General features: G+C 34.7%; 1 protein-coding gene, 1 long non-coding RNA gene and 1 pseudogene across 3 annotated transcripts; 1 reads left to right on the top strand and 2 right to left on the bottom strand.

Moving 5' to 3' along the window:
• Window positions 1-4,527: 4,527 nt before the first annotated feature.
• On the bottom strand, window positions 4,528-5,724 carry LOC108840519 (uncharacterized protein At4g22758-like). The gene is made up of 2 exons (XM_018613346.2): window positions 5,088-5,724; window positions 4,528-4,970 (listed from the first exon to the last, which is right to left on the bottom strand). Exons 1-2 carry the CDS (start codon window positions 5,314-5,316, stop codon window positions 4,801-4,803), a joined length of 399 nt encoding a protein of 132 aa, XP_018468848.1. The 5' UTR covers window positions 5,317-5,724; the 3' UTR covers window positions 4,528-4,800.
• Window positions 5,725-15,627: 9,903 nt separating this feature from the next.
• Window positions 15,628-16,304, top strand: LOC108831796 (protein C2-DOMAIN ABA-RELATED 9-like; annotated as a pseudogene).
• An 8,527-nt stretch (window positions 16,305-24,831) lies between these two features.
• On the bottom strand, window positions 24,832-26,791 carry LOC108840341 (uncharacterized). 2 transcript variants are annotated; one of them, XR_008939046.1, is made up of 6 exons: window positions 26,196-26,791; window positions 25,921-26,119; window positions 25,733-25,797; window positions 25,471-25,584; window positions 25,187-25,269; window positions 24,832-25,115 (listed from the first exon to the last, which is right to left on the bottom strand). It is a non-coding gene; the product is annotated as an uncharacterized LOC108840341 (long non-coding RNA). The 2 variants fall into 2 exon arrangements; XR_008939045.1 differs by lacking the exon at window positions 25,733-25,797 and having other exon boundaries at window positions 26,196-26,742.
• Window positions 26,792-27,259: the final 468 nt, after the last annotated feature.

Genomic DNA, 27,259 nt, shown 5'->3' with positions numbered 1-27,259 from the left:
TAGACGAGGGAAGAAATGATTTTTATATATGAAAAAAATAGGGAAGAGGAAGATCTCTGAAAACAACAATATCCTTAATTTGTAGTTAATCTACGAAATTGCCATTGGTATATATGTCAAACTGATTATAAACCAATCATTTGGGGATTTTTTTTTCGTAAATCACGTTTCTTTTAGTTGGTTGTTTGACGTTTCTAGGATTAGTGATTCTTTATCCCCCAGACTTCTAGAAAAGGGTACACAAAAAATTGTTTTAAAAAAGAAAAAAAAAAGAAAAGATTTTTAGACGTATTGTTTAACTGTAAATTTAGATATTCTATTTTCTAGGCAGATTTTTCAAAAAGAAAAAAAAAATCCAAAATCCAATATGTTTAGTTTGTTTCAAAAAGAGATAAATGATCCATGACAAGAGTTTCCACTAGCAATGTCACTCTCATAAAGTCTTACGTTTTTGCTTTGCTTTTCAATACAGCAAAATAGATGGAATTTAATTAGAGAATTAAAATTTAGATAACGTTTCCAAAGTCGGGTACTCCTCTTTTGTCAACAAGATCTTGGTAAGAAAAGTTCAAATTTCAAATTTCAAATCATCATTATTTTTTAATTATAAAGTCGCATAAATTTATATACGTAAATCCAATTTACATGTCATTTTTAATGTTAGTAAACGTCAAAGCTCACAGAAAAAAAAAGTAAATTGAACTTTTACGTAATTAAACGAACAAAAATCAAAATATGGTAAAGTGCAACTAAGATATCGCCAACTAACCAAAACCCCATTTTTATATGGACTAAACCCGAATTCAAAGCTGTATTCTATATAAAATTCTTCGGTATTCATTAGGTACATGTTTTATCCCCAGAGAACAGGATCTACAAGTAGGTAAACAATAAAATAATATATAGGTTTTAGTTGAGCATTTTCAAAAATATGTTATATTGTTGTAAAGAATCTGGAAGTTCTGAAAAGATGAAAACTCATTGATAAATTGTTTTTATAGTGAACGGTATAGTTGCGCCATAAATGAAAATGGAAACTGATGTGGTAGTGTGTGAATTAGTCATGATCATTTATCTCTTCAGGTCAACAAAATTATTTGTCCAACAACAAAAATTACTGAACCATACATGTGATCAATTGTGTTTTTCATCATTTAAATCACAAATGCAAATTTTATTTTCAGAAAACGTATTGTGATAGACAATATTTTAGCACAACATTTCTCTACCTGATAATTAAAATAGATATTCAATTACTAATCACGACCACCGTTTTCAATTTGTATATAAACACAACTTTAACTAACTACTAGATGATATGCGCTTAAAAAGAGAATTTAATAAATAACCGAACATATTCTATATTTTCAGATCCAAAAAAACAAAAACTGAACCAAGAACCAAAGAAACTTGAATTTTTTTTGTAACTACAAATATTAGTTATATTTAATTTCTAAATAAAAATATCCTTAAATATTATTTATAAACCAAATTACGCAAAAAGACAAATTATCTGGAAAAATTTATTCAACATATTAAAAAGTAATCAAGTTATCTGATATTTTTATCAAAACAACTTAAATTATCTGATATTTTAAGCGCGAGATATTTCAAATTTGTAAAAATTCAATAAAGTGTATCATATACATTGTTTGTCAAATAAATAAACATGTCATGTTTAAACCAGTCTTTTTGACTAATTTTATTTAAATTTCCAATCCGTTTAGACCCATTCAATTTTTTATAATACTATTAATCATTTAAAATGATTATCTTTTAGTATTATAGATATGGAGAAATATTCTATAAGTTTATGTATTTTTTAACTTTCCTAATATTTTTTAAATAGTTGTATGAATTATAATAAAATATCTCACTTAAATAAATTTGTTACATGAATATTCTCTAATTTTTTTTTTTGAAAAAACCCGAATATTCTCGAACTTAATATGCATTTTTGAAATTTGTTCACTTCATATATGTTGTTATCAACTTTATGTGTTAGAATGGCATAATATAATCTACTTATATTATGTGATTTTCTGATTATATATTTTCTATGAAGGTAAAGACATGATTTTAGTAAAGTTAATTACTTATTTCATTAACTAACTTTTGAAATATACAGGCTTACAGTTCGATTTATATAGGTCTGTTATAATGTAAGGGACCAGTAGCGGATGCAGAAATGTAATTAGATGGGGGCACATACATAAAAATTATTTTTTCAGTTAGGGGTATTTCATAGAAAACATAAGAATTACTGAAGGAAATTTTAAAATGACTTGGGGGCACGTGACCCCACACCCGTGACTGTACATCCGCTCCTGCAAGGGACATAATCACATAATATATGATTTATATTATGTATTTGATGACTAATGTTAGTGGATAATTTTGGAACTCGTTTTTGAAATACGCGTAGGATTTACTATTCGATTTATATAGGTTTTGCTTATTGGTTTTATTCGCTATCATTTCTTATATGTGGTCAATAGGACTTCTGTTTTGAAAAAAAATATACGTAAATATTGTTAATATCTTTGTGATTATTAATTGGTAAAATAGATAGAAGATAATACCGAAAGATCTTGTTTTAATAAAACAAATTTTAAATAAAAAAAACATGTTAAGTTTCTAATGAATAAGTTCAACAGTTTTTCATAGGTAGATTTTTTTAAAAAGTTTTTCCCTAATAGTATTGATTAATAAAAACAAAATATTTTGCAGCTTAAACAATATTTCAAGATATTTCATTTTGGATCCCCTTTTTTCTTTGTTTAACCTTCTGCCTTTTTCAGTTATAAAATACTTTTTCCGTTTCGAATTAGATGTTGTTTTAGAGCAAAATTTTTGTTTTAAAATAAATGTCATTTTATGATTTTAATACAAAATTTATTGACTTTTTATTCTAAGCTATTTTTCTATTGGTTGAAATTTGGTTATGTGTATTGATAATTATGTTTTTATCTAGTAAATATACAAATCTAAATGTTTTATTAATATGTGTGTCGAAGTATAAAACGCAGAGCCGGCCCTAGACACAAGCAGAAGAAGCAATGGCTTCCGGCCGTTAATTAATATCAATAAAACCGGCCACAATTTTTCAAAAGTTCCCTTTGGTGTAGTGGTTAAATAGTCACTGTCCATTACTCTCCATGCCTGAGTTCGAATCACCCTCCTATCATATTAATTTTTTCGGCCATTTTTTTCATTTTGGCTTCTAGCCTTTAAATTCCTAGGACCGGCTCTGATAAAACGATTAATAAAATAAAATGGAGGGAGTAGATGGTTAAAAACTTTTTCTGATGCTATACCTACATATTTCGTTTCGTTGGTCAAACCATAGTTCTATTTTCTGAAAATATGTGCTAGACAAAACACATTTTCCGTGGCGGTTGCTACTGATTAATACTTGTGAGTGGGAGGCACTTGTCTTCTGATTGTTGCTGTCTTAAAAGACCTTTTCGTTAAGTGGGTTTGCCCCTGTGAACAAACGAAACATGTGATCAAGAATGATCTTGTGACCTTGGTGCGGTGTTTTCCTAAGACTTGTTGGGCTTTGCAATTCTTCTTTTTGAAGAAATAAACGTGTTCGAAAATCTAACTAAAGTTTCACCTCTAAATTTAGCTTACTTCAAATTGTTACTTTTCAAAAGAATAGAGGAGAAGGGTACGATATAAATGGTTATTCATCACCATAAGCATCAAAATTGTTTTCTATTGAGAATGAATAGCTGGGTCTCCCTTGAGCACTAGTTAGTATTTCATCTATTAATAGTTTGGACTTTAATAACTGGGTCTCCCTTGAGCAGTAGTTACTTCTAATAGTTTGGGTTTTAAAAGCCCTTCGTTTATTTGAATCTCTCGCTGATATTTTCCACAATAGTTTTTTTCTTTGTTTGTTTGTTCACATATACAGTACTAGTTACATTAGTCTTCTAGCTGCCTTACCGAAATTGTGTTAGTTTTGTCCAAGTTTGCAGATGTACCTCAAATTACTAATTTACAAGTTACAACATATATTAACAACCACGCGCCACCACAAGTATCAAGTATGGGATATGAGGAAACTAGAAAGAAATGGATAATCTATATTTTCTTGTGGAGTAAATTGTGTATGGTGATTAACCTTAGAGCTTAGTCATAATAGTTTACTACATGTCTCAAAATCTTACCATGATGTACACGTTAATTCTGTGAGACACAAAACACATCGTGTCGTTCTAATACTTGTGGAGGAATCTAGAAATCTCCGTGATGGATTAGGAGACGTGTGCAAGGACGAAAGTAAAACAGTTTGTCGTTTTCTGTGATATGAAGAAGCGAAGTACGGCAAGACTGTGGAATGCACCACGAGGAGACAGAAGAGTACAAGTTAGTACGGAATCTACTCTAGTGTGTATCGATCGTTCATTCATTTGTACTTTTTATTGTTTCTTCTGTTTATCATAACATATTTTATCAACTTCTTTTTGAGTTTGGCAATGATGTCTCCTTTTCACCACATTACGACAATAACACAAGTACACACGGTAATAATATTATTCCCCCCATTACGGGCACACACAACACATACCACTGTAATCAGCTCTGTTTCTCACGATTAAAAACGTGTTTGGAGACAAGTAAAAAACAAACGATGTTTACTTGAAGCCACCAAACCCTTTATTCTAATTTGCAAGAAAAACTGAAACTTTTATTTCCTACGAATGAGAGATGTAGAAGAATTAAGCTTCAGCAATGTCAATGGTGAGAAAAGAACAAAAAAAACAAAAACATAGAAGTTGAATCTTTAATTTAATGGGTGGAGACTCTGAGGCTGAAGGACTTGTTGATCCAAGCCTTAAAGCTTCCTCCTTTTCTAGCTCCATCACCATCCTTAACCACCTTATTCTTCTCTTCTGGCTTCCTACACAGAGTAAAGTTCCTCGCACCAAGCGTTCCAATCCCTTTCCACGCGCTTAAAGCTATCACAACAACAAAACCAAAAACCGGTTTAGTAAAAACCAATTCTATTAAAAAAAAATCTATTAACAAAAAAAAAAACAATTCGAGTTGGGAAAAAAACTAATTGGTTTACTTACCTTCAGGTCCAACCATGGGACAATAGAGAATAAAATCATTGAAATCGGATCCTAGAAGAGGGAGACGACCTTCACGAGCGTAACACTTGAGAGCAGTGTCGATAACAGAAGCGACTAAATCTTCTTGGTACGCAAGGAACCGGATCGGACCGGCGCTACCGAGAACCGTAATGCTGACAAGGATTCTGTTTCCTTTAGCGTTCTTCTTCTGCTTGTTGTAGAGCAACATCTTCGAAAGTTTTAAAGAAAAACAGAGCAAAGCAAAACCCTAAATCTACGTGAAGTTGTTGATGGAGATTCACGGGTCGAGGCCGAGGCAGCGGAAGTACCAGCCTTCTTTGCAGGAACCGAAAGAGAAAGCAGAGAGGAGGAGTCTCGCTCTTTGGATGGGAAGGGAGAAAGTAAACTTATCACCGATCGGATTCGTTTCCACCATTCACAAAACTATTCCACAGAGAAAATATGATCGAGACAGAGGAAGGGAGAAGCAGTTTTTTGGTTTTGTCGATGGGAGAAGGCAGAGAAGATTGTTGTGAGGAAGAGGGAGAATGAATGTGATTGTTTAGAGCTGAGGGGTGTGTTTAAATAAGGTAGTTAGGGTTTAAGAGTTTTTTGGCAGAAAGTGCGAGATTTCCCAAGATTCCGTTTTGGTGCTTTTTCTAAAACGTGTTTTTTTGTCCCGTGTATATAGGGGTAGGCGTTCGGATACTCGTTCGGGTTCAGGTCGGGTATTTCAAATTTTCAGATATTTCGGTATAGGAGTATAAAACCAGTTCGGGTATTTCTATACTTCGGGTCGGATTCAGGTATTTTTAATTCGGGTTCGGTTATTTCGGGTCAGGTTTTCGGATATTTAGATTTTGCGAAAAAATTAACTTCTTCATTTCTCAAGTTTTTTTCTATTTAAAAAAATAATTTTACTTAACTGATATTTTATTTTTAATACATTGAATGATTTGAAAATAAAATCTTAAAAATAAAAGATACTAATTTTCCAAAGTTCAAAATCATTATTTATTGATTTTGCAATTACCACATGATTATTTTCTATGTTTTAGTTTCACTCACACAAGATTGCGAATCCCTTTCGATAGGTTATTCATTCTTCTACTACTCTAGCTTAAGCACACTTAACTGTGTAGTTCTAAATGGATGTGTGTCCAAAAAAGTAAACGCAATTTGGTGAGATATATAGCCAAATCAATTCTTGTAAACCTTTCCATATGCCATAATTCGGGATGTTACGATTCATCCCTTCTCAAAGAATGCAACATCCATATTACTGCCTCATGTCATGTCTCAAGACATCTCTCGGATCAGAAACCGAGATGGCTAACTAGCACTGATACCACTTGTAACGTCCCGACCGTCCACGAGTAATGGGCCACCTACGTCCGTTCTTTTGGCCCGTGAATCCCATCCCATCTGACGGACGGTGCAATAATTTTCCAAGGGTCAAATCATTATTTACTAACCATGTAGTCACCATATGACATTTTTCCGTGATTTGTCCTAACTCACATGGTATCGCGAATCACTTCATGATAGGTTATCTATCCTTTTACTACTCCAGTTCAAGCACGTTTAACTGTAGAGTTCTAAACGGATATGTGTCGGAAAAGATAAGCGCACTTTGGTGACATATGTAGTCAAATCAATTATCTTAATCTTTTTCATATATCATAATTCGGGATGCTACAGAATTTTGCATGATATGTATTTCTGATGCGTTTACATTACTTAAAAAATAATATGTTCTAAATTGCTTTTTATTATTAATTCCGAGATATACGAGATCTCTAGAAAAGTCTAAACTAATTTCTAAGAATAGATATAGTGAGGACCGGACCTGATAATTCTAGGCCTAGAAGCAAGAAAAAATGGCCCTTAAATTATACAATGGTGGGAACCGAACTTGGCACAAGCAAACAAAAAGTCTATACTTAAGCCAACTGAATTAACTTATCTTTTGTTAATTTTGCCCTTAAGATATATTTAAGGACACTGGCCCTGAAACATATGTTTGATAGGCTTGTACTCAAATTTGGTTATGGATATAATCTATGATAGATCCGTTTTCGAGATCTGTAAATGGACAGTAAATATGGACTCATATCTGTATAGGTATTCCAGAAACAATGTAATTTAGTTTCACATAACAAATGAATCGAACTTAAAACGTGTTTCGTCCCAAACCCCTTTCATTATCACTTGACCACAAGGTCTCAGACAAATTTATGCAAATGGACATGGGCTGTAAGAGATATACAATGAATGTCTCACTAAAACTTATCACATAAAGATACATATTTATTCGGAATTCATATTTAGAACATAAAATCAATAATCAATTATCAATTATCTAGAGTGGACGGCTATATAGGGAAGGTGATGAAGCTGATTTCTTTTTGTGACATACATATCGAACTCACTTTTTATTTTGGTAGAATAGGATGTGATAAATGGTAAACGATCGTTGTCGAAGTTGAGCAACATGAAATAGCTCAATGCGTTGGACCACATTTTCCTGAACCTTGCTGATCCTTGCTGCTTTGAGGTTCCACTGATACAATACAAATTAACCTCCCCATATTAAACTTAAAAGTTACAAGTTTCTTCCACTTTAGAACGTAGTAAGTTTTTTTTTTAAAATCTTAAGTCACTGTTGTGAAATACAGTATATTTATATTAATCATTTCAGTGCAAAAACCAAGAAGTTTTCATCGTTAAACGTAGTATCTGAGAGCAGCAGCAACGGTAAAATGATGTGAATCCTTAGCTCAAAAAAATTTATTATAAAATAATGTAGGTCCCATTTTTTTGATTTTGGTGTTAACAAAGCTTCTTGCAGTCCTTTGGTAAGGATCAATTTTCTAGTAGAACGTCACTGTACGCGGGCACTAGAACATGTGATTGGTCATCTCTTTTTTTTTTTTAAGTTAAAAAAAATAATAATACTAACATAAAAAATATAGAGAAAATTTGGAGAAATACACTCAAATAAGAAAATAATTTGAAAATTACACCTATATTTAAGTTTTTAGAAAAATACACTTATATACATATAAATTTACATAACTGCCCATTCTTAATATTTCTCTAATTCAGATATATTGTTTAAACAACACTGATTACGTTCACGCTTATGTTTTTTTCTTCTATGATGCTGAATATGAATTTGGTTAATGAATAAAGAAAAGATATGTATTTGGTTAAAGACATGTAAGAATTTTTTTCTGGAATCCAAACAGAGAGTGCTCTCTCTCCTCTACACTCTCTTCTCTCGTTTGCTTCCCTCTTTCTTTGTCTTCTTCGTCGTCCTTGTCTCGTGAAGAAGAGACACTTAGCTTTTTTTTTTTGTGAAACTAAGAGACACTAACCTTTTTCCGTTTTTGTGAAACTAAGAGACACTAGTGGAATCCTTTGCTCACTTTCATTGATGGCATTGCCTTGGCTCATGCTCGTCAATTTCGGTTTGGAAGTAGATAAGATATTTCCGTCGTGGTGAAATTTTTGCCTTTTGGTCTGATTTTGCTTGACTTGTCTCACTGAAAAAATTATTCTACTGTTATGAAATATTTTTGGTAAATATGTGATGATATACGCAGGGGATAGCCATCTAAATGAAGTGGTCTGATTTTAAAACGATAAAGTAACATATTTATCTCAATACACAGATTTATCTTAAACAAAATAATTTTAATGATATTATTCTTATTAATTACCAATTTATATATTAATTTCGAATTAATATATTAATGATTGAAATATCATGGGTAAACAAGTTATTTCATAATTAAAGAAGTGTATTTTTCAAAAAATAAAATAGGAAATGCGGTTTTCAATTTTCAAATCCTAAATAGGGTATTTTACAAATTATCCCAAAAATATATCACAGTTGCTGTTGCTTGGTTAAATAGCAATCTCGACAACTTTACTTTAATTTAAGGCTATACTTAAAAACTCTTTTTTTTTTTTGCTTAAAAGCTTTCAAATACATAAAAACATGTTTTGAATAGAGACTTAGTTATAATTAATGAAAATGGTCGATTAGTTAGTTAGTTGGCCGCTAAGCATGTTTCATGTATCTTCCTCATTCTTCTAAATTTTGCAAGTGTTAAAAGTCAGAAGAACCGTTTTGTATTTATCGAGTTATATAATTATAATATCCTCAGAATAAAGTCGAGCTTAATTAATAAGTTATTTAGTTTTGGGTTAATCGAACTAGGAACGGCGGAAGACAAAGCTTTATAAAGATGTCGAGTCGTTTTGCATGAAGATCTTATGTTATAAAAAGTACAATCAAATTCTCATAACGTGATTTATGTGTATGTAAATGGAATTATCATGGAAACAGAATCAGGTGCTGAAAGAATTACATGGGGCTATGATCTTTGATTGGGGCAGAGCCAAGCTTAAAAGTTTATGACTGAAGATACAGATAGGACCAAAACAACCGAAGCATAGATAAAGATTCACATGTTTCCTCAGAAAGCTATCAGTCTCACTATGATCTCACGATCTATGTAGACACCTAACCTACCTTCTTCTTGTCATCATCTCTTCCATCTTAATTATCCTGATCCGCTCAACTGTCTGGTTAATTAACATCTTTAAAATAAAAAATTAACATCTTTTATTTGTCTTGTAGCAATCTGGCAGAAATACAGTAGCCTACAAATTTATCGTGGAGACATTTATTTAATATACTTCATAAATGTGCATGTGTTAGAAAATATATCATCTATCCATTTCATATAAATGTCATTTATACATTTTCACTCATATTAAAAAAATGACTGAAAATTTTCATTAATCACATCTATTTAATTAATAAGTTTTGAGATAAATAAATTATTTATAAGATCAATGTATTTTCTAATTAATATTAAGATTGCATTGAAATTCTAAAACGAAATATTTTGTGGAACAAAAAAAAACGTTAAATTATTTTTAAGAAACAGAGGGAATAACCAATAAACAGCTGACAAATATATTTCGATTTACTATACTTGCATCTTGTTGGCTCAGTCTTTGTTGAATTTAATTACGTTTGTCATGTTCACAATTGATGATCTTCCTCATGTAATTCAAATCAAACTCTTTCTCTTTTCTGGTTAACTAGAATGTTTATGCACGTGTCACTAGTGTTTGTTGATTTGAGATTATTTATGGACTGTGTTCCAATTTTCAAGTTCTTGTGTATATGTTTCCCATTGTAAAAACTAAAGTGATAAAGGTGGTTTTTATATATATGCATATAAATGACTTTGGATGTAAATGCAAGGTTTTGCCCTCATAAGAAAGTCATATTGGTTACTTTTTGGTTTATGGAATCATTTCATTTCAGTTCTAACATCACCTCTACCTATTTTTGCACATCATGGACCTCTACCTAAATAAAGAAAATATCAGGATTTTAATTTTAATACATGATGAGAGTAGATGGCCTAGTAGCTTCAAAATCTTCCATGTCATTCCTAATTTACCGAAAGTTATGATCGTGGCTGTGCGACCATTGTATTAAGCTGACCGCAAAAAATTTACAGGCAAGCTAAAAATCATACTTGTACGTTTTTTTTGTTTGGCACAAATCATACTTGTACGTTAAAAGATGTTTAAACATCATATGCCAGTCAAATAAACGGCCAAAATTTGAATTTCCCTTTAGTCAAAGAAGGAGTGGCATATAGTATATACCTTATATTATAATTACAAAATTGAAGAGCATATTCGAAACTAATATCATCCGTAGAATTAATTATTAATGTGAGAGCTGATGAATTTATTTCAAACGTAACGATTAGGAAGAATACAAGAAATTAAAATAAAATAGGAAACGGCTTCTCTTTAGTTTTTGTCCAGCCAGTGTGTGTCTGTTCAATTAGCCACTAGCCAGATTCCACAATTTCCTCACGTCCATTTATTTAGAATCATACGCACAGCACAACAAACTCTTCTAGATTCAAAGGTACGTATTAGGTCCATGCATTTCAACATGTCACACGTTGTTTTTGTCATCGATCAGTCTATATCGTACCACTTTCATCCATATTAAACAGTATCTTATACATATGTCGCATATAATGTTCTCTAATAGCTATTATCAGCTCAGAATAATAATCCTGCAGTCGTTCGTCTTTTTGTTTGAAGAAAATAATCATTCAGTCGTTTTTTTCTAAATAATCCTTCAGTCGTTCTAAATTATTTTGTTTTAAGAACTGTTAATATACTTTAAGAACTGTCAATGGCATTTTTAAGAAGAGAATCACTATTTATATGATTTGTGGATGGATAGAGAAGAAACAGACGAGAAGTATATATAGATGAAAGTAGAATATAGGTTTAAAAAAAATGATATTGTTGCTCCAAAGGTAATATTCCATTTTTAAATAAATAAAATCACAAGATTATGAATCCTATTATTTGTTTACTTCGCAAGAAGAGTGAAATATGGTGACTATTTTTATATTGGATTAAAAATATTTTTTAGAAATCATTTGTTGGAGAATATTAATTGGATGTGGGATTCAATTATTTAGGCTGCGTAACATGTACGTGGGATTCAATCATGCAAGTCTAGAGTTATTAAAGCAAATGTTATTTTGTTGTAAGTTATATTTTTTTTTATCAAATTAAACAAAATATAATATTTTGTTGTCAAATATGTGTGCTAATATTTAGTTATTTAATAGTATTATGGATTACAAATTTTTCTTATTTTATTCTATAAAAACTATCACTAATATTAACTTAATATTTTTACAAATTATTTAAATAGTAAAAGAAAAAAAAGAAAAATAGTCTATTTGAAAACCAAAATATATTCGTGCTATATTAAAGCCGACATAAAATTCACAAAAGTTTATAAAAAACTAAATATATTTATGCTTTTTGGTATAAAACTGAATAAACAAAAAAACTGACGGTACATAAACCAACCGAACCAAACAAAAATAAATATAGTTTTAATATGGTAGTTATTTTTTATAAATCGAAAAACAAAAAAAAACAAAAAAAAAAAACTGAACCGGCCGAACCGATATCCAGATTGGACACCCCTCAATGTAATATATAATATATAATATATAATTTAATATAATTTATAGAAATATTTATAAATATTTATAAATGTCTCAGTTGTATATTACTACATGGACCATTTTCACTGAATATCAAAATATGTTAAATTTATTAGTTAGCTTGATTATATGAAGTAGTAGTTTTATTTTAATTAAATAAGGAAAATATATTAAATGCTTAAAATAAGTTTATTAATTGTTTCAGTGGTATATGGTTGTAAATAAATTGTAAATTTAATAGTTAATTTTTATTTGCTAAACCATAAATTAGCTAAACAATACCTTGACTAGATCAATATACAAAACATTGGTATGCATAATCTAAACCTATATATATATATATATAGAATATTAATTGACAAAAATATAAAACTATAAACTTAATATTGATTAGACTATGCTTAATAAATCGTGATGGAATGTTTGGTTTGGTTTGTAATGGGTTTGCTAATAGAAAAAACTACCGGTCATAGGTTTAATAGGTTTAATGGAGTATTAGATTGGAATAATTTAAGGTATGTGCTGGTTGGTCAACTATTAAGACTGGAGTATTGGTTTGAATAGTATAAGGTACCTGCTGGTCTAATGTAATTAATAAAATTGTGTACCGAACAGGATGATTTAACGTTTTTTGGTATAGGAAATGAATGTGTTAAGGAAAGTGTAAAACTACGGTGTTTAAGGCCAATAGCATATGATTGTAATTATTGAGCAAAACTCAGGATTAAATCTATTTGTACTTCAGTTTTAATAGTTTAGAAATTTAGATAGATGTTGTTATAAAGTTATCTCTCAAATTCAATAGTGGGGCGGAGATATTAACACTCAGAGGCAGTTTTGATGTTTTTATTACAAGAAAAGACAGTTTAAGCTATTGAGGTACTTTCTTATAACTAAAATCAACAATTGCTAACCAGATGACTAAGATGGTCCCACATTTGATAACTTTTATTATCTTTCCTCTCTCCTTCTTTTTTTTGTTTGTCAACGTCCTCTCTCCTTTTTTATTTTCTCTAAAATCAACCAAACTTTTTTTTTTCCATGTAACCTAAATATTTTCTGAAACTCATTATTTTTCAGCATCATAATTTTATTTTCTCTTTTATTTTATATATCATTGATGGAGTTTTTTTCTGCAAATCTACAGATCCAAAAATAAATACAAAAAGAGGCAAAAGAATTTGAAACCTTCATAAAAAATTTCTTCAATTCAACATCAATGCCTCCGCTTTCTGTAGCCACCTCTATCTCCGCCTTTGTCGATTGGAACCTCTGCCTCCATCTCGTATGTCTCGTTGCTGCCTCTTTCTCGTCACCGTTGTTGCAAAAGCTTGATAGGCAACAATGGCCAATTTTATCTTTATTGCACATTTGGTCCCTAAAAATTTAAATATATTCATTTCTGATCCATAGATTTTTGATTTGCAAATATACTCTTTTAAATTGATTTCATATTTTTGAATTGTGAAGATCATATCTTTCATAATTACATGAACATATATATTTATATTTTCGTGTATATTGGTACATGATGGTATATGTATACAATGCTAAAAATCAAAATCTACCATTATATATACAAGTTTCCAGTGTTGTACACATGTACACTACCATATTTGTTGGATATGTCATCAATTTTTAATGTACACATGTACACTAATGAAGACACACAACTTTACAACATATTGGATATGTAACATGTATCTCAAACATATATCTACATATTGGACATCTAACATGTATCACAAAGCACACTGACTTTTAACATGTTCCCATAAATCAGGTAAGTAAAGATATTTCAATACTTTAGTCACTCCACTTAGAAATATATAACATACATTTGTAAGTTTTATTTTACATTTAAATAGCATCTCAATATACACACAAAATATTGTTGTCCACATGTACAATAACTCACATGTACACTGGTGTATGTTAGTATGTTATCCATATTCATATGTGTTGCCTCACATGTGCAATGACTCACATGTACACTGGTGAATGGAACATACGTATATAAATACTTTTCATGTATAATGACATGTATTTCAAACATGTGTTACATGTGAGTGTCTATGCACCGGTGTACACGTGGACACAATTATTCAAGTGAATCATTGTACATGATAGGAAAATTTGTATGTACACAGGAACATTATTTGGTTGTACATCATTTGGTTGTACACATGAACATCATTTTGTTGTACACATTTTGATGGTGTACACATGTAGACACTGATGGATACATTATGTAAGGTGGACAATCGTGATCGTGTACACATGTGTACATTTGTGGTTATGTACACGTGTACAACCGTGGTTATGTACAGTATTATATATTATTTATGTACACATATGTTCAAAACATGCTTATTGCACATCAAAATTATGTTTTTATATTACAAAGATTTTACAAAATGCACAACTCATGTGTACACCTATTTTCTTGTACACTATATTCAGTTTGACATATAATATAAAATTAGGTGTACACATGTACTGTCTAAATGTAATGTACACATGACTTTTTCACTAATGTTGCAAAATTACGAAAATAACCCCATCTTCTTCCTTAGCCATGGTCAACCAAAAACCATAATCTTCACCTTTCTCTCCTATTTTCCACGATTCTTTACATTCTCAACTTGTTTTTATGTATTTTTATCGAGATGTGATAGCTTTCAATCCTAATTCACATCTTTAATCTTAAAAAATAACAAATAAGTTTGGGACCAAATATGCAAAAATATTCAAATTAGCAATTGTTGCTCTCAAGCTTATTGTGTGAGTTTCAGAGCACGTAGGAGCACAAAGATACCATGGTTGAAGCTTCAATCGATCTCTGCCATTAATATTGTCATGTACATCATCTTTACACCACCATGAGAAATATAGCTTCACATATCTCAAAAGATAGACATAATGATAGAGATAATAATTAAACAAAGTTTTTTTGAGAAAAAAAATCTGAAGAAACAGAATTTATTTCACAAAACCGTAGAAAAATGAAGAAGAAGGAGACAAAGGAGAGAGAGAGATGTGACCCCACTTTGCTTTATTTATTAGTAAGAGAGTTTTCTAGTAAAAACTTAGGTTAAATCACGGAAATCTAGACTAGTTTAGTTAGTTTGTAACAAGGAAATGAGGTTGGTTGAATAAAACTACCTTAGTAGCAACAACTGCCTTATTGTGTAATAATAATCTTGAAACTGCCTTACAATGTAATTCTTTCCGTTATTAAACGGTTCTTAAAACAGGAAATTGTCATATGAGACACACGATTGACTGTTGTACAAAAAAAGAAAGAAAGACATGAGTGACTTGGCCTAGAGGTTTGTGTTTGTACTTTGTTTGTACCTTGTGAAATCCTCTTTATCAGTACTACTATGTGATTTTCTATTCGTGGATTTGTTTTTTTTTCATTTCTTTTTGAACCATTTTCTTGGTCGTTTCTTCATAAACTGAAGACGCATGTGATCAATGGTAACTGTTATCCAATATCCAGTGTGGAACGAACAACTCACCCTTTCCATTAAAGATGTGTATGATCCAATTCGGCTGGTAAGCTCTCTCACGTCTATTACAACAGTCTGTTCTCCCCGGGAAGCCAACTACTGTGTTCTTACCTTCACTTGCCATTTACACAACACAACATGTTTAGTTGATCTAATCTATTAGCTTCACATTGTTGATGACTTGATGCATTGCTTATGGCTCATATGATTTAATGCAGACGGTGTTTGATAAAGACAGATTCTTGGGAGATGACAAAATGTGTGATTGGGAAATAGACATAAGTCCTTTCCTAGAAGCGTCAGATGGAGTAAGATTTCAAGAAACTCTCCTAATGGTTCGGCCATCAAGAGGATCCGCCGGAAGAACCAACTGTTTGACTGAAGAGAGCAGCATCACTTGGAGAAATGGGAAGGTCAAACAAGACATGATTCTTAGACTAAAAAATATGGAGTGTGGGGAGATGGAGATCATGCTTTAGTGGACTGATGGTCTAGGCTGCAAGGGCCTTGGACGTGAATGTATATTAATAACACTCATCGTTTTTTACTTATGCATAGATTGGATTGTTCTCTCAGGATTGAATAAGTCACCATGGACGCCAACTAAACGATTGGACTAAGGTTCTGAAATGTTCAAGAGAGACCGTGAAGATGTGATTGTTTATTTTCTTCTGTACATGGAAAGACAATTTTGTCTTTATCTCTGCTTTGGTCTTTAGCTGTACATATCGACTATAACCCAATCTGTTTATACTATTGAAGAAATAAAGCAAACCATGAAATTCTAGAATCTCTTCAACTAATGAATATGTGTATATTGTTGGATGAAACACAAAAGGTCAACGATGTTGACTTTCTTCCACTGTCAAGATGGGAGATGCACAGATAGACCTCAAGCCGGTTCCCTAGAGATTCACAAATTGGGTTTCCATGAACTTTGAGATGGAACTGAGATTGAGACAGTCAGAAGAGAGCAAATCGTCTACCATAATGGCAACGTTCATGGCATGATTCTTGTGTTGAAGGAAGCTGAATGCGGTGAAGTTGAGGTTTAGCTTGAATGGATTAAAATACGAGGTAGTAAATGACTCTTAGAAACATAATGAGAGTCCAACTTAATGGCTTGAAACCATTTGAAATGAAGAGAGATATCCACCTCCCATCTGGAGCTATAAAGGAGGTGGAACTTCAGTATGAGAAGCTTGACAAACATTGTTTCAAGTGTAAGTCCCTCACTCATGAAGACTCTCACTGCCCCTCCAAAGTACCTGCTGACTTACGCGGTAAAGGTCCTAGCTCTATGGACACCTCTCCGAGGAATACCATCAACAGACTCGAAGAAAGAAAGCACAAGTATCATGAGAGACAACAGGCAAAGGTTGACACCTTTGTTAAACATGCGACTCAACAAAAGCTTCAATGGCCTCACAGCTCAAGCTCCATCAGAGGAGAGGAAAGATGGGTAGCTAAAGGGACCTCCAATGAGCAAACACCGCGAAGAAGCTTCCACTCTGAGACACACTCACGTGATGGGCACTCTAGGTTGGGAAGCCTTCAATACTATCGCTCAGAGTACCGATCAAGACCCGATGGAAGGGAGACGAGATCCCCCCCCCCCTCATGGACAGCAGCGCCGTCAATTAACACAAGGCATTGGAGGAAACTCTGGAGGATTGAGAAGCCAAGACAAGTCTCTACCTCCAGAAGAATCTGCGTCTCGCTCATATCATTCTCCGAGAGGGAAATCCTCTGCTCGACCTCATCAACTCTCATCTGAGAGAAGAGAAAGGCCATCTCAAGTCTCTCCACAAGATCCCTACTCCAGTGAAAGAGTGCCAGCTCTAGAGAGACTCTCAGGTCAGACTCAGAGTCATAATACTCCTCCCACTGAGTGAGTCTCAGCTAGAGAAAGGCTCTCACTACCCTCAAATGGGAAAGTACCCCTTAATGGGAACTGTGGAACTCAACGTCAACCACTCTCCTCGGGTTCCAGTAGACTTCAGGACATTGAAATCCAATACCTCGAGGACAATATGCAAACATTTCCCTTCAACAGCAACTCAAAGGCTTCTGGATCGAGACCACCTGGGATTCTTGCCATCCAAGGAAGTGCATCACCTATCCGCTCTCTAAACGAAGATAGAGTGCATGTGTCAATGCGTTTGGGTCCCCTCCCGGTGGGGGATGATGTGGAAGATCTCCCACCTCTTGGAATTGTGACCCGTAGTGCCACAAAAAAGAGAGCTCTGCCTGCTAAACCAACACAGAAGAAACGTATGTCGAGCAGCCCTCTACAGGGAGTAAGCCTCAAGAAGAGAAGTCTCCAAGGTCCAGAACTCACCAAAGCGCAGAGCATCGACAAAACAGGGGACTGTCCCAACTAACCAGTCAGGACCTCCAAGGACTACTCTGATCCCGTCTATCAAGAAGAAGGGGGCGGATTTTCGGGCCCCCCAAACGATCTTCCTTAGCTCTACTGAGCTGGAATTGTCAAGGCATCAGGAGCACCTTGACAATCCAGCGTCTGCGGGAAATCAAGTCTCGAATTCTCCAGAGATTATATTTCTTATGGAGACTAAGAATGAAGATGAGGCTGTCCTCCGACGCTTCCGACAATCAGACTATACCAACCATTTCACAGTGCCCCCAGTGGGACTTAGTGGGGGCGTGTCCCTATCTTGGAAAGACTCTGTAAGTGTTGATATTCTCTTCTCCTCTCCTAACATCATTGACACACATTTAGAGAGAGACAAGAGATCTATGTTTGTCTCCTTCATTTATGGTGCCCTGCAAGCACAGGATAGAGCTACCTTTTGGCGCCAACTGTCTAAGATTAGAGCAGGAAGAGATGAAGTAGCTTGGCTCATTGTAGGCGATTTCAACGACCTGCTGGATAATTCTGAGAAGGTGGGCGGTCCCCTCTGCTGGGAAGGCTCCTTCCTCGCCTTTAGGAGTTTCGTTTCACAGCATGGTCTATGGGATTTACAACATTCCAGTGATTCCCTTTCTTGGAGAGGAACCCGATACAACTACTTCATTCAATCCCGCTTAGACCGTGCAATGGGTAACTGCAAGTGGTCAGAGTCCTTTCCTACTGGATGCTGCGAGTACCTCCGGTTCGAAGGTTCCGACCATAGGCCGATTCTAGTCCATCTCCAAGCCACCAAATCGAGAAAGCGGAATCTGTTTCGGTTTGACAGGAAACTGGTGCATAAACCTGAGATCAGGAAACTGGTTGATGAGCAATGGCAGAATCCCAGAAATGATTCGGTTCTCACTAAGTTATGCCGAGTCAGAAGAAAGATCATGGAAGGGACTAAAGCTCAAAATGCCAATTCAAAAGGTCTGATTATTTCGACCCAGCAAAAGTTGGAAGAGGCGCTATCTAGCGCTACTCCTGATCCTACCATCATTGGCGAAATTACTCAACAGCTTGAGGAACACTACAAGGAAGAAGAGATCTTCTGGAGGCAACGAAGCAGGATTCAATGGCTTAACTGCGGGGACAGAAACACAGCTTTTTCCATGCTTCTACTAGAGGACGACGTGCGGTGAATAAATTCTCGGTAATAGAAGATGAAGAGGGCGTCGCTCAGTATGAGGAAGACAAAATCGCAAACACAATTGCCAGATATTATTCTGATATCTTCTCCTCACAGACACGCCTTCAGGATAACGCCAACGACCCTCGGGATGTAGTGGAAGAAGTGCTCCTCCCCCTTGTTTTCCCTGAGATGAACTCGCAGCTTATATCCATCCCTGACGCATCAGAAATCAGAAGGGCTCTGTTTGAAATTAATCCGGATAAAGCCCCGGGACCAGATGGTTTTTCTGCGAGTTTCTACCAGAATTTTTAGGATATCATTGGACCAGATGTGGTCAAAGACATTCAGTGCTTATTTGATACCAGCTCACTTAACCGACGGCAAAACGAGACTCACGTACGCTTAATCCCTAAGATCACCGGGCCGCGGAAAGTTGCAGATTATAGGCTTATTGCTCTGTGCACCACCCACTATAAAATCATTGCAAAGATCCTCACGATGAGACTTCAACCCCTCCTCCAAGACCTTATCTCGAAACAGCAGTCAGCCTTTGTCAAGAACAGAGCTATCTCCGACAATGTTCTGATCACTCACGAGATATTGCACTATCTTCAAACCTCCGGAGCTAGGGTCAGATGCTCTATGGCGGTGAAGACTGATATGAGCAAAGCATACGATCAGATCGAATGGGGTTTTCTCGAGAGAGTTTTTAGAAGACTCGGTTTCCATGAAATTTGGATATCCTGGATTATGGAATGTGTGTGCTCGGTTTCTTACTCCTTCCTGATCAATGGAGCTGCAATGGGATCTGTGACGCCAAGCCGCGGAATTAGACAAGGCGACCCACTCTCTCCATACCTTTTTATTCTATGCACGGAGGTCCTCTCCGGATTATGCAAACAAGAGCAGGAGCGGGGAAACTTTGCGGGCATGAAAGTGGCGAGAGGATGTCCGGCTATAAGTCACCTCTTGTTCGCCGACGATACCATGTTCTTCACGAGAACAACCCCCACTAGCTGTGACGCCCTTTGCCGGATTCTCACGCAGTACGAAGCAGCCTCCGGCTAGTGCATAAACGTCATGAAATCAGCCATCACATTCTCTTCCAAGACGCCTGCTGAAGTCAAGAGCTGAGTGAGAAAGACGCTGAACATTCATCAAGAAGGAGGGCTCGGTAAATACCTTGGTCTCCCGGAGCACTTTGGAAGGAAGAAACGTGACATCTTTGCGAGCCTTCTTGATCGTATCCGTCAACGTGCCATTAGTTGGACATCTAGATTCCTTTCGGGAGCTGGGAAGTTGATCATGCTCAAATCAGTACTCACTGCGCTACCTACATACACCATGTCTTGCTTCAAGCTTCCCTTATCGTTGTGTAAGCAAATCCAAAGCTTATTGACTCGATTTTGGTGGGATCTATCTCCTGAAATTAGGAAGATTTGCTGGATCTCATGGGACCGACTAACTAGACCGAGGAGTGTTGGAGGTCTTGGGTTCCGAGAAATTGAGCAGTTCAATGATGCTATGCTTGCAAAGATAGCATGGCGGCTTATTAAGGATCCCCACTCCCTGCTGGTGCAAACTCTCTTTGGGAAATACTGTCGCTATGCATCTTTCTTAGATACAGTCCCCCCTCGCTCTGCTTCCCATGGTTGGCGGGGAATTTTAGCGGGGAGGGAAGTCCTCCGCAAAGGCCTCGGATGGGTGGTAGGCGATGGACAGAGCATCAATGTCTGGTCCGATCCTTGGCTATCTCTGGATACTCCCCAAGCTCCCATTGGACCTCCGACAGAAGCTACCATATCCCTTCGAGTCAAGGACCTTCTTAACCAGCAAAGTAATGATTGGGATATCTCAGCTATCAGAGTGCACCTGCCCCATTATGAGAATCATATCCGCAAGTTAATCCCCCCTAGCTTCCCACGTCCTGACGAACTTGTATGGTTGGCAACAACATCCGGGGACTACTCAACAAAATCTGGCTATGCTCTAGCAAAATTACATGGATCAAATGTGGAGACAAATGGCTTTAATTGGAAAGCTAGAATTTGGCAGCTCAACACATCTCCGAAACTCAAACAGTTCTTGTTGAAAGCTATGATCGGAACCCTCCCTGTGGGATCGCAACTCATACGTCGTGGAATGACTACAGCTGGTGTTTGTAGGAGATGTGGCTCCCCAGAAACAGAACTCCAGGTTCTACTACAATGCCCCTATGCTGCACAAGTCTGGGACCTGCTTCCAAGTAATTTCAAGCCTTTCCCGTTAGCCATCACATCGATTAGCCAGTTGCTACAAGCCTCTCGTAGGATGGCATCTCTTCCCCCTACGGGTGTAGGCGACACTCCTCTGTTCCCTTGGCTTCTATGGACTCTATGGACCAACAGGAACAAGCTCCTCTTTGAAGATAAGGATTATTCTGTTGATGAGACAGTACTGAAGATTATTAAAGATGCTAGAGTCTGGAAAGGAGCCCAGGATTCCATTATTAAAAAGTCTAACTCATTGGTCCAGGATGGACAACTTGTTACTAACTCCCCTGCCCCTCATTTGGAAAACTTTTCAGGTACCGACGATTGGAGGCTCTTTACTGATGCTGCCTGGAATGGACTATCGGGGAATTGTGGTTTGGGCTGGCACTTTCAACCCCCTGGTGGTGCTGCCCCAACTTCTTTTACTTCAAACCGTCGCTTTGTTTCCTCTGCCCTTGTAGCAGAGTCCCTGGCGGTAAAGGCTGCTCTACTTAGTGCAGCTAATCAAGGAGTTCAACGTCTCAAAGTCTTCTCAGATTCTAAGACCCTGATCTCACTCATCATTAAGAGAGAGTCGAACGTGACTGTTGGCAACATTCTGTGCGACATCTCCCAGCTTGCGAGCTCTCTTGCTGTAATCTCTTTTCATTTTATTCCACGTACCGCTAACTCAGCTGCCGATGCCCTTGCGAAATTGGCTCTGTTTGAGTTGCAGAACCTCCCTCTTATTGAGGACTAGTTTCTTTATGTGTTTTGTAAGACTTATTTTCTCTAAGTAATGAAGTGGTTTGATCAAAAAAAAAGAAACGGACTGAAGTATTATTATAATTCATATATTATGATGGATTCTCATTTACCGTGTATAAGAAACGGTCTCGAGTTCTTTACCAAGAGTATATTATATGATGGATTCTCATTTACCGTGTACAAGAAACGGTCTCTAGTTCCTTACCAAGAGCGGAGGATTAACGTCTCCTGAAGTGGAGAAGATATGTGATTTAGATGCACTAAATTACGCAAAAAAAAGCAACGTTTATAGGAACGTTAAAAATACAATGCTAAGGGTCAACGCCATTCAAGATTTTTTTAACCCTAAGGCACACGTGTGCTGAAAAAGTGGAACTGCTATTTACATGGCTGCGTTATCACGCTCGATAACAAAGAGTTTGCGCTGACAAAAAAAAAACAAAAAGTTTGCAATCTAATTATTTACAAAAATCAATAACAATAAAATGTTTTCACGTTTTATAATTACTAGGTTTTTTACCGCGCTACGCGCGGTTATTTTGTTTTAAATTTTGGCAATATATATTTTTCTATTCTCATTTATTTTATTTTGTTTCATTCTTTTTCACTTTTAGATAAAATATATCAAAAAATTACTTACAGTCTTTTTTTTCTACGTCCAAATTTTTGTTTCTTTTTATAAAACTTTAGATTCTAGAAAAATTATTCTTAATATGTGCATAATACTGTATATATTATAAAAACTAAGATGAATTCAATATCACATGTAGGTTAAAATCTATTATCTGCTTAATGCATTATATACATTAATTATATTTTGTTAAATATTTTTATATATTTGAAATTTCATAGGTATTCTAAAATTTTATGCGAACTTATGTTGTAACTAATGTGCATATATCACAATGAACTATATAAACAATATTTTTAATGTCTAAGTAAACAGTTTTATAATATTCATGACTTCGTGAAATATTGTGAAGCAAATAAATATATTTTAACTGGATAAAAAAGTTTTAATGATGACATTTAAAATTTTCATAAACATTCAAAATAATGCTACTAAGGAGATGAATCGAATCTGAAATTTGAAACAATTTGAGTTTTGATGAGTTTCTAGATGATTGCATGAGAATTTGATGTGATTTATGTTAAACAATTATAATATTTTATCTAAAACTATGAGATTTGAGTTCTAATTTTTATAACTAAAAAAACCCTCTAAAATACGTATAGAACACACGTAATTTCTTTAATAGTATCTGAGAATTCAGTTTTTATTTAACATGTTACTTAAATATCTGAATCACTGTAGTTATGACTAATTGATATTATTAACTTTTTTCTTTATAGCCTTTTATTATTAGCTACATTTTTGAATTTATAAAAAATAGAAATTTAAAATTATTCAGTATACTTGTTTCTTATGATTCATATTCAGCTAATTAATATTTAAATTAATTAATTATAATTATAATTAATCAATTATGATTGATTTAGTAAATAATTGATTAAAATATTGTCAATTTTATTAAAATTAATCAATTATATGTACATGTATACATGATTTTAATAATAAATAGATTCTTTTTGCTTTACTAAATAGTTGTTGACATAAATAAATAAAACTTTATTTATTTTTAAATAATTGAAATTTAATTTTCAAAATTTAAAATATAAATTATTAAAAATTGTTTCGAAGTATATGGTCATGTACTCCAAAACATATCGAGATCGTTTTCCTCGTTCATGAATGTTGTTATTATCATCCTACCAACTGTTTTAACAGTTCTCCAAAGGATTTTATTAAGGAAATTCTCAGGTTCTCCACGTATGGGAAATCAAAAGCAGAGAAATTTTTCATTATAGAGTTGCAAAGCGTGAAAAAGCTCTAATGCTCTTTGGCTCAGTGACTGGCATATCCTCGAGTGAATCTGCCTCACATATTTTCCTAGCTCCTACTATTGTTTCCAGATTCCAATAAATCTCATTTGCTTCCCTGAATCTCGAAGCGGAGTTCTCGCCAAATCAATTTCCTCAAACGATGAATTAATCTGCACTTCTATGATTACCACCAGTGCTCTATCACCTCTTACCTCCTTGCAGCCTCGTAACGACCGTCGTGAAGATGTGGATCCCGCGATGAACCAGTCTCATTGCAAAGCAGAGAATCTAGTCAATAGACATAGGAAATACTCAACGCCAAAGCTCTCGATCCGGCTTCAATCAACATACAAACTCTGCAAGCTCTTGTTCTTGAAAAGTCCAGCTGCAACATACACAATGGCTGTATGTAAGCCCAGGATTTTATAGCCTCACTTCTCTAAGAGGCTTGTTGTGGTCAAGAACCCGTAGGAACTACTTAGGCAACCGCAAATTCAGCATTGCTCTTGTCATGTCTAGAGTCGTCTGAGATTGTGTTCATCCCCGATGCTATAGGGACTCTGCAAGAGCAGGAAATGTCGATTTATAGTAAGACTTTAGAGTGTAGTCTGAGCTTTTGTCCTTTTTGTGGTTTCCACTCACGTGAACCTCCATTTTTCTTTTTATACCCAAAATGGCAGATATCAATGGCCTCGCAGTGAGGGAACTGGAGGCTAATATGGAGAAATGTTTTTTAAAAATTAAGTTACACTTTGCTCAAAAAAAAATTAACTTACACATCTCTTAGTGGCTAATAAAAAGGCTGAAAGTTCCTTAAATTTACTCTCAATGTATATTGTTGCAACAACAGTAACAATATGTTGTATGAACCTGTACAAATTTACTCTCAATAGAATTTGTTGTATGAAGGATTTTGTAGTGTATGGTTGTGACTATAGCTCTTGGTTGTTGCATATCTGTGACTAAGAGAAAATGACCAAAAACACGGCTCCTTGATCTCCTCCTGCCAAATATGCCCTTGTGTTTATAATCATATCAATATATAGTACATGCAGAAACATGATAAGTTCTTACTTATTCTCACACGATCAGGCGTTGTTTGGATTGGTTACTGAGTTCCTTGAGCTTTATTGTCCATGATTGTAGCAATTAGAAACCTACATACAAAGCATAATGATGAATAACTTAGACTTGATAGGTATATCTAATTTTCCAAAACTTGAGCAAATGCAGGAAAAGTATCGTTGCAACTTAGAGTCTGTATGAAGCTGTAAATTATGTCGAGAATCTGAGATAAGATCCACTACAAATCATCAAACGACGAAAGCTAGTAAAATAAAAATTGGTTAGAAACGTACATGGTTTCAGACATTCCCAGAATCTTCCATTCACGCTTCTTCGTCCATTTTCAGTGCGTATATAAAAATACAGTAGTTAAACCTGTTCTCATTAGCTTTATATTCCAAGTTAATCTAAGCAAAAATAAAATACCTTCATAAGCTCAAAAGAAGAAGAAATGTATAATCATGAGAAAAGCATCGAGATTTGGTTCATTGACATCTCCTTGTATCTCTTGGTTCTTCCTTGTCAAAAGCCCATGTATGGAAAATATTTGATTACCTTTAAGAATCGTAAATGACAACCAATATATGGAGATCAAATAACATCAAGCAAGACCACTTCGTCTGAAATAGAAAATAGCATAAACAATTTTAAACTTATGTGTATTGTTCCTTGATTTGATTATAGCGAAACTTATTTAAGCAGATCCGACCAGAAGAAATATTAAAAAATTCCATCTTACTCACTTGTTCCGTCGCTCATTCGCTCTCTCAGTACTCGTTTCATATTTTGCTGTAGTTTCTGTTTCTTTCATCTCGTACTATCTATCATTTGCTCTGTGTCTCTATATCTCGACTTCTCCAGTTCTCTTCATCTCAATCTCTCCGTCACTTAACTCTGTTGCTCTCCATCTCGTTCTCTCATTTTCTTACTCCAGTGTTCTCCCTGTTGATTTCTCAGATGTGTCATTAAGATCAAATATGCTTGTTCAAGTAAACTTTCAAGAGATAAGAATACATACACTCGTGTAGCCACAACCAATTCTCTCTTGTTGGTGCGAAGAGCATCTGTATATGAAATGGTTTTCAATAGAATCAGAGTAAGAAGATTACAACACTGCCAGATTCACTGCTCAATTTAAAAAATGACAGCTTTGCAAAACTTATCTAGATCTCTTTTATGGCCGGAGCGGAGAGGGCCGCCGCTTCGCTTTTCGAATTCACAGAGTCGCTTGAACCGGTAGTCTTCATCGCGATTGAAATTGGAGAGAGGAAAATCAATTTGGATGTAAATACAATTTCGTGAAGTGGAGGGTTTATAGAAGATCCGAAGGAGGCAGCCAACGGACCCCATTAATGGGGTTAATGGAGGATTAAAGAGTGCGAAGAGGTGGGGAGAAATTGATTTCACAGACGATTGGCTCTCAAACGGAAGGAAGAGGAAGATGAACAGGACTCGAATCGACAATCGGACGCGGCGCTTAGGGTTTACGCAAGAAAAGTGAAGTGAGCATGGTTTGGGCTAACGGGCTGTTACAACCAACGCGACGTTGAAGCCCAAACTACAATTTCGGTTCAAGCCCATCAGAAGAAAGGAAGGCTCGACGTGGAGGTTTGCTGGTCTCTCATTGGTCTGAATTAAATGGGTGACGTGGACACTCTCTCCTTTCAAGTTATTTACCTTTTAGTATAGTATTGATTTTGTGTCAATTTTTTGGGTTTTCACCAAACGGATATGCTTTAAATATTCTCATATTTAGCTTTAATTATTTTTTCTTGAAAATGACACTAACAAAAATGTAAAAGATTTCATTAACAAAATCCCTTAATCTATACCTAATATTTTCAAAATGTTCAGAAAATTGAAAAAAGTTCAAAAAGTTTAAAAACTGACATATCATCATTCACAAGAAAATAGAAAATTCAAAAATATTTTACTAAAAAATATATTTTTAAGAAATTACAAGATTACTTTAAAAACGGACATATCATCATTGATAATAGTAGTTTAAAACATATTACTTACGATATAACCATTAACAATGACAATTTTGACATATCTCTAACGATAATTTCTGATATCATC

Source organism: Raphanus sativus, chromosome 2, assembly GCF_000801105.2.
Source record: "Raphanus sativus cultivar WK10039 chromosome 2, ASM80110v3, whole genome shotgun sequence".
NCBI lineage: Eukaryota > Viridiplantae > Streptophyta > Magnoliopsida > Brassicales > Brassicaceae > Raphanus > Raphanus sativus.
Note: the sequence above shows the minus strand (reverse complement) of the source record. Positions and strands in the feature narration are given on the sequence as shown.

Bases quoted from the DNA above. Each gene is read 5' to 3' on its own strand.
- LOC108840519 (XM_018613346.2), bottom strand. From the start codon at position 5,316: ATGTTGCTCTACAACAAGCAGAAGAAGAACGCTAAAGGAAACAGAATC. The intron at 4,971-5,087 runs GTAAGTAAACCA...TTGTTGTGATAG, and splicing joins TCCCATGGTTGGACCTGAAG to CTTTAAGCGCGTGGAAAGGG.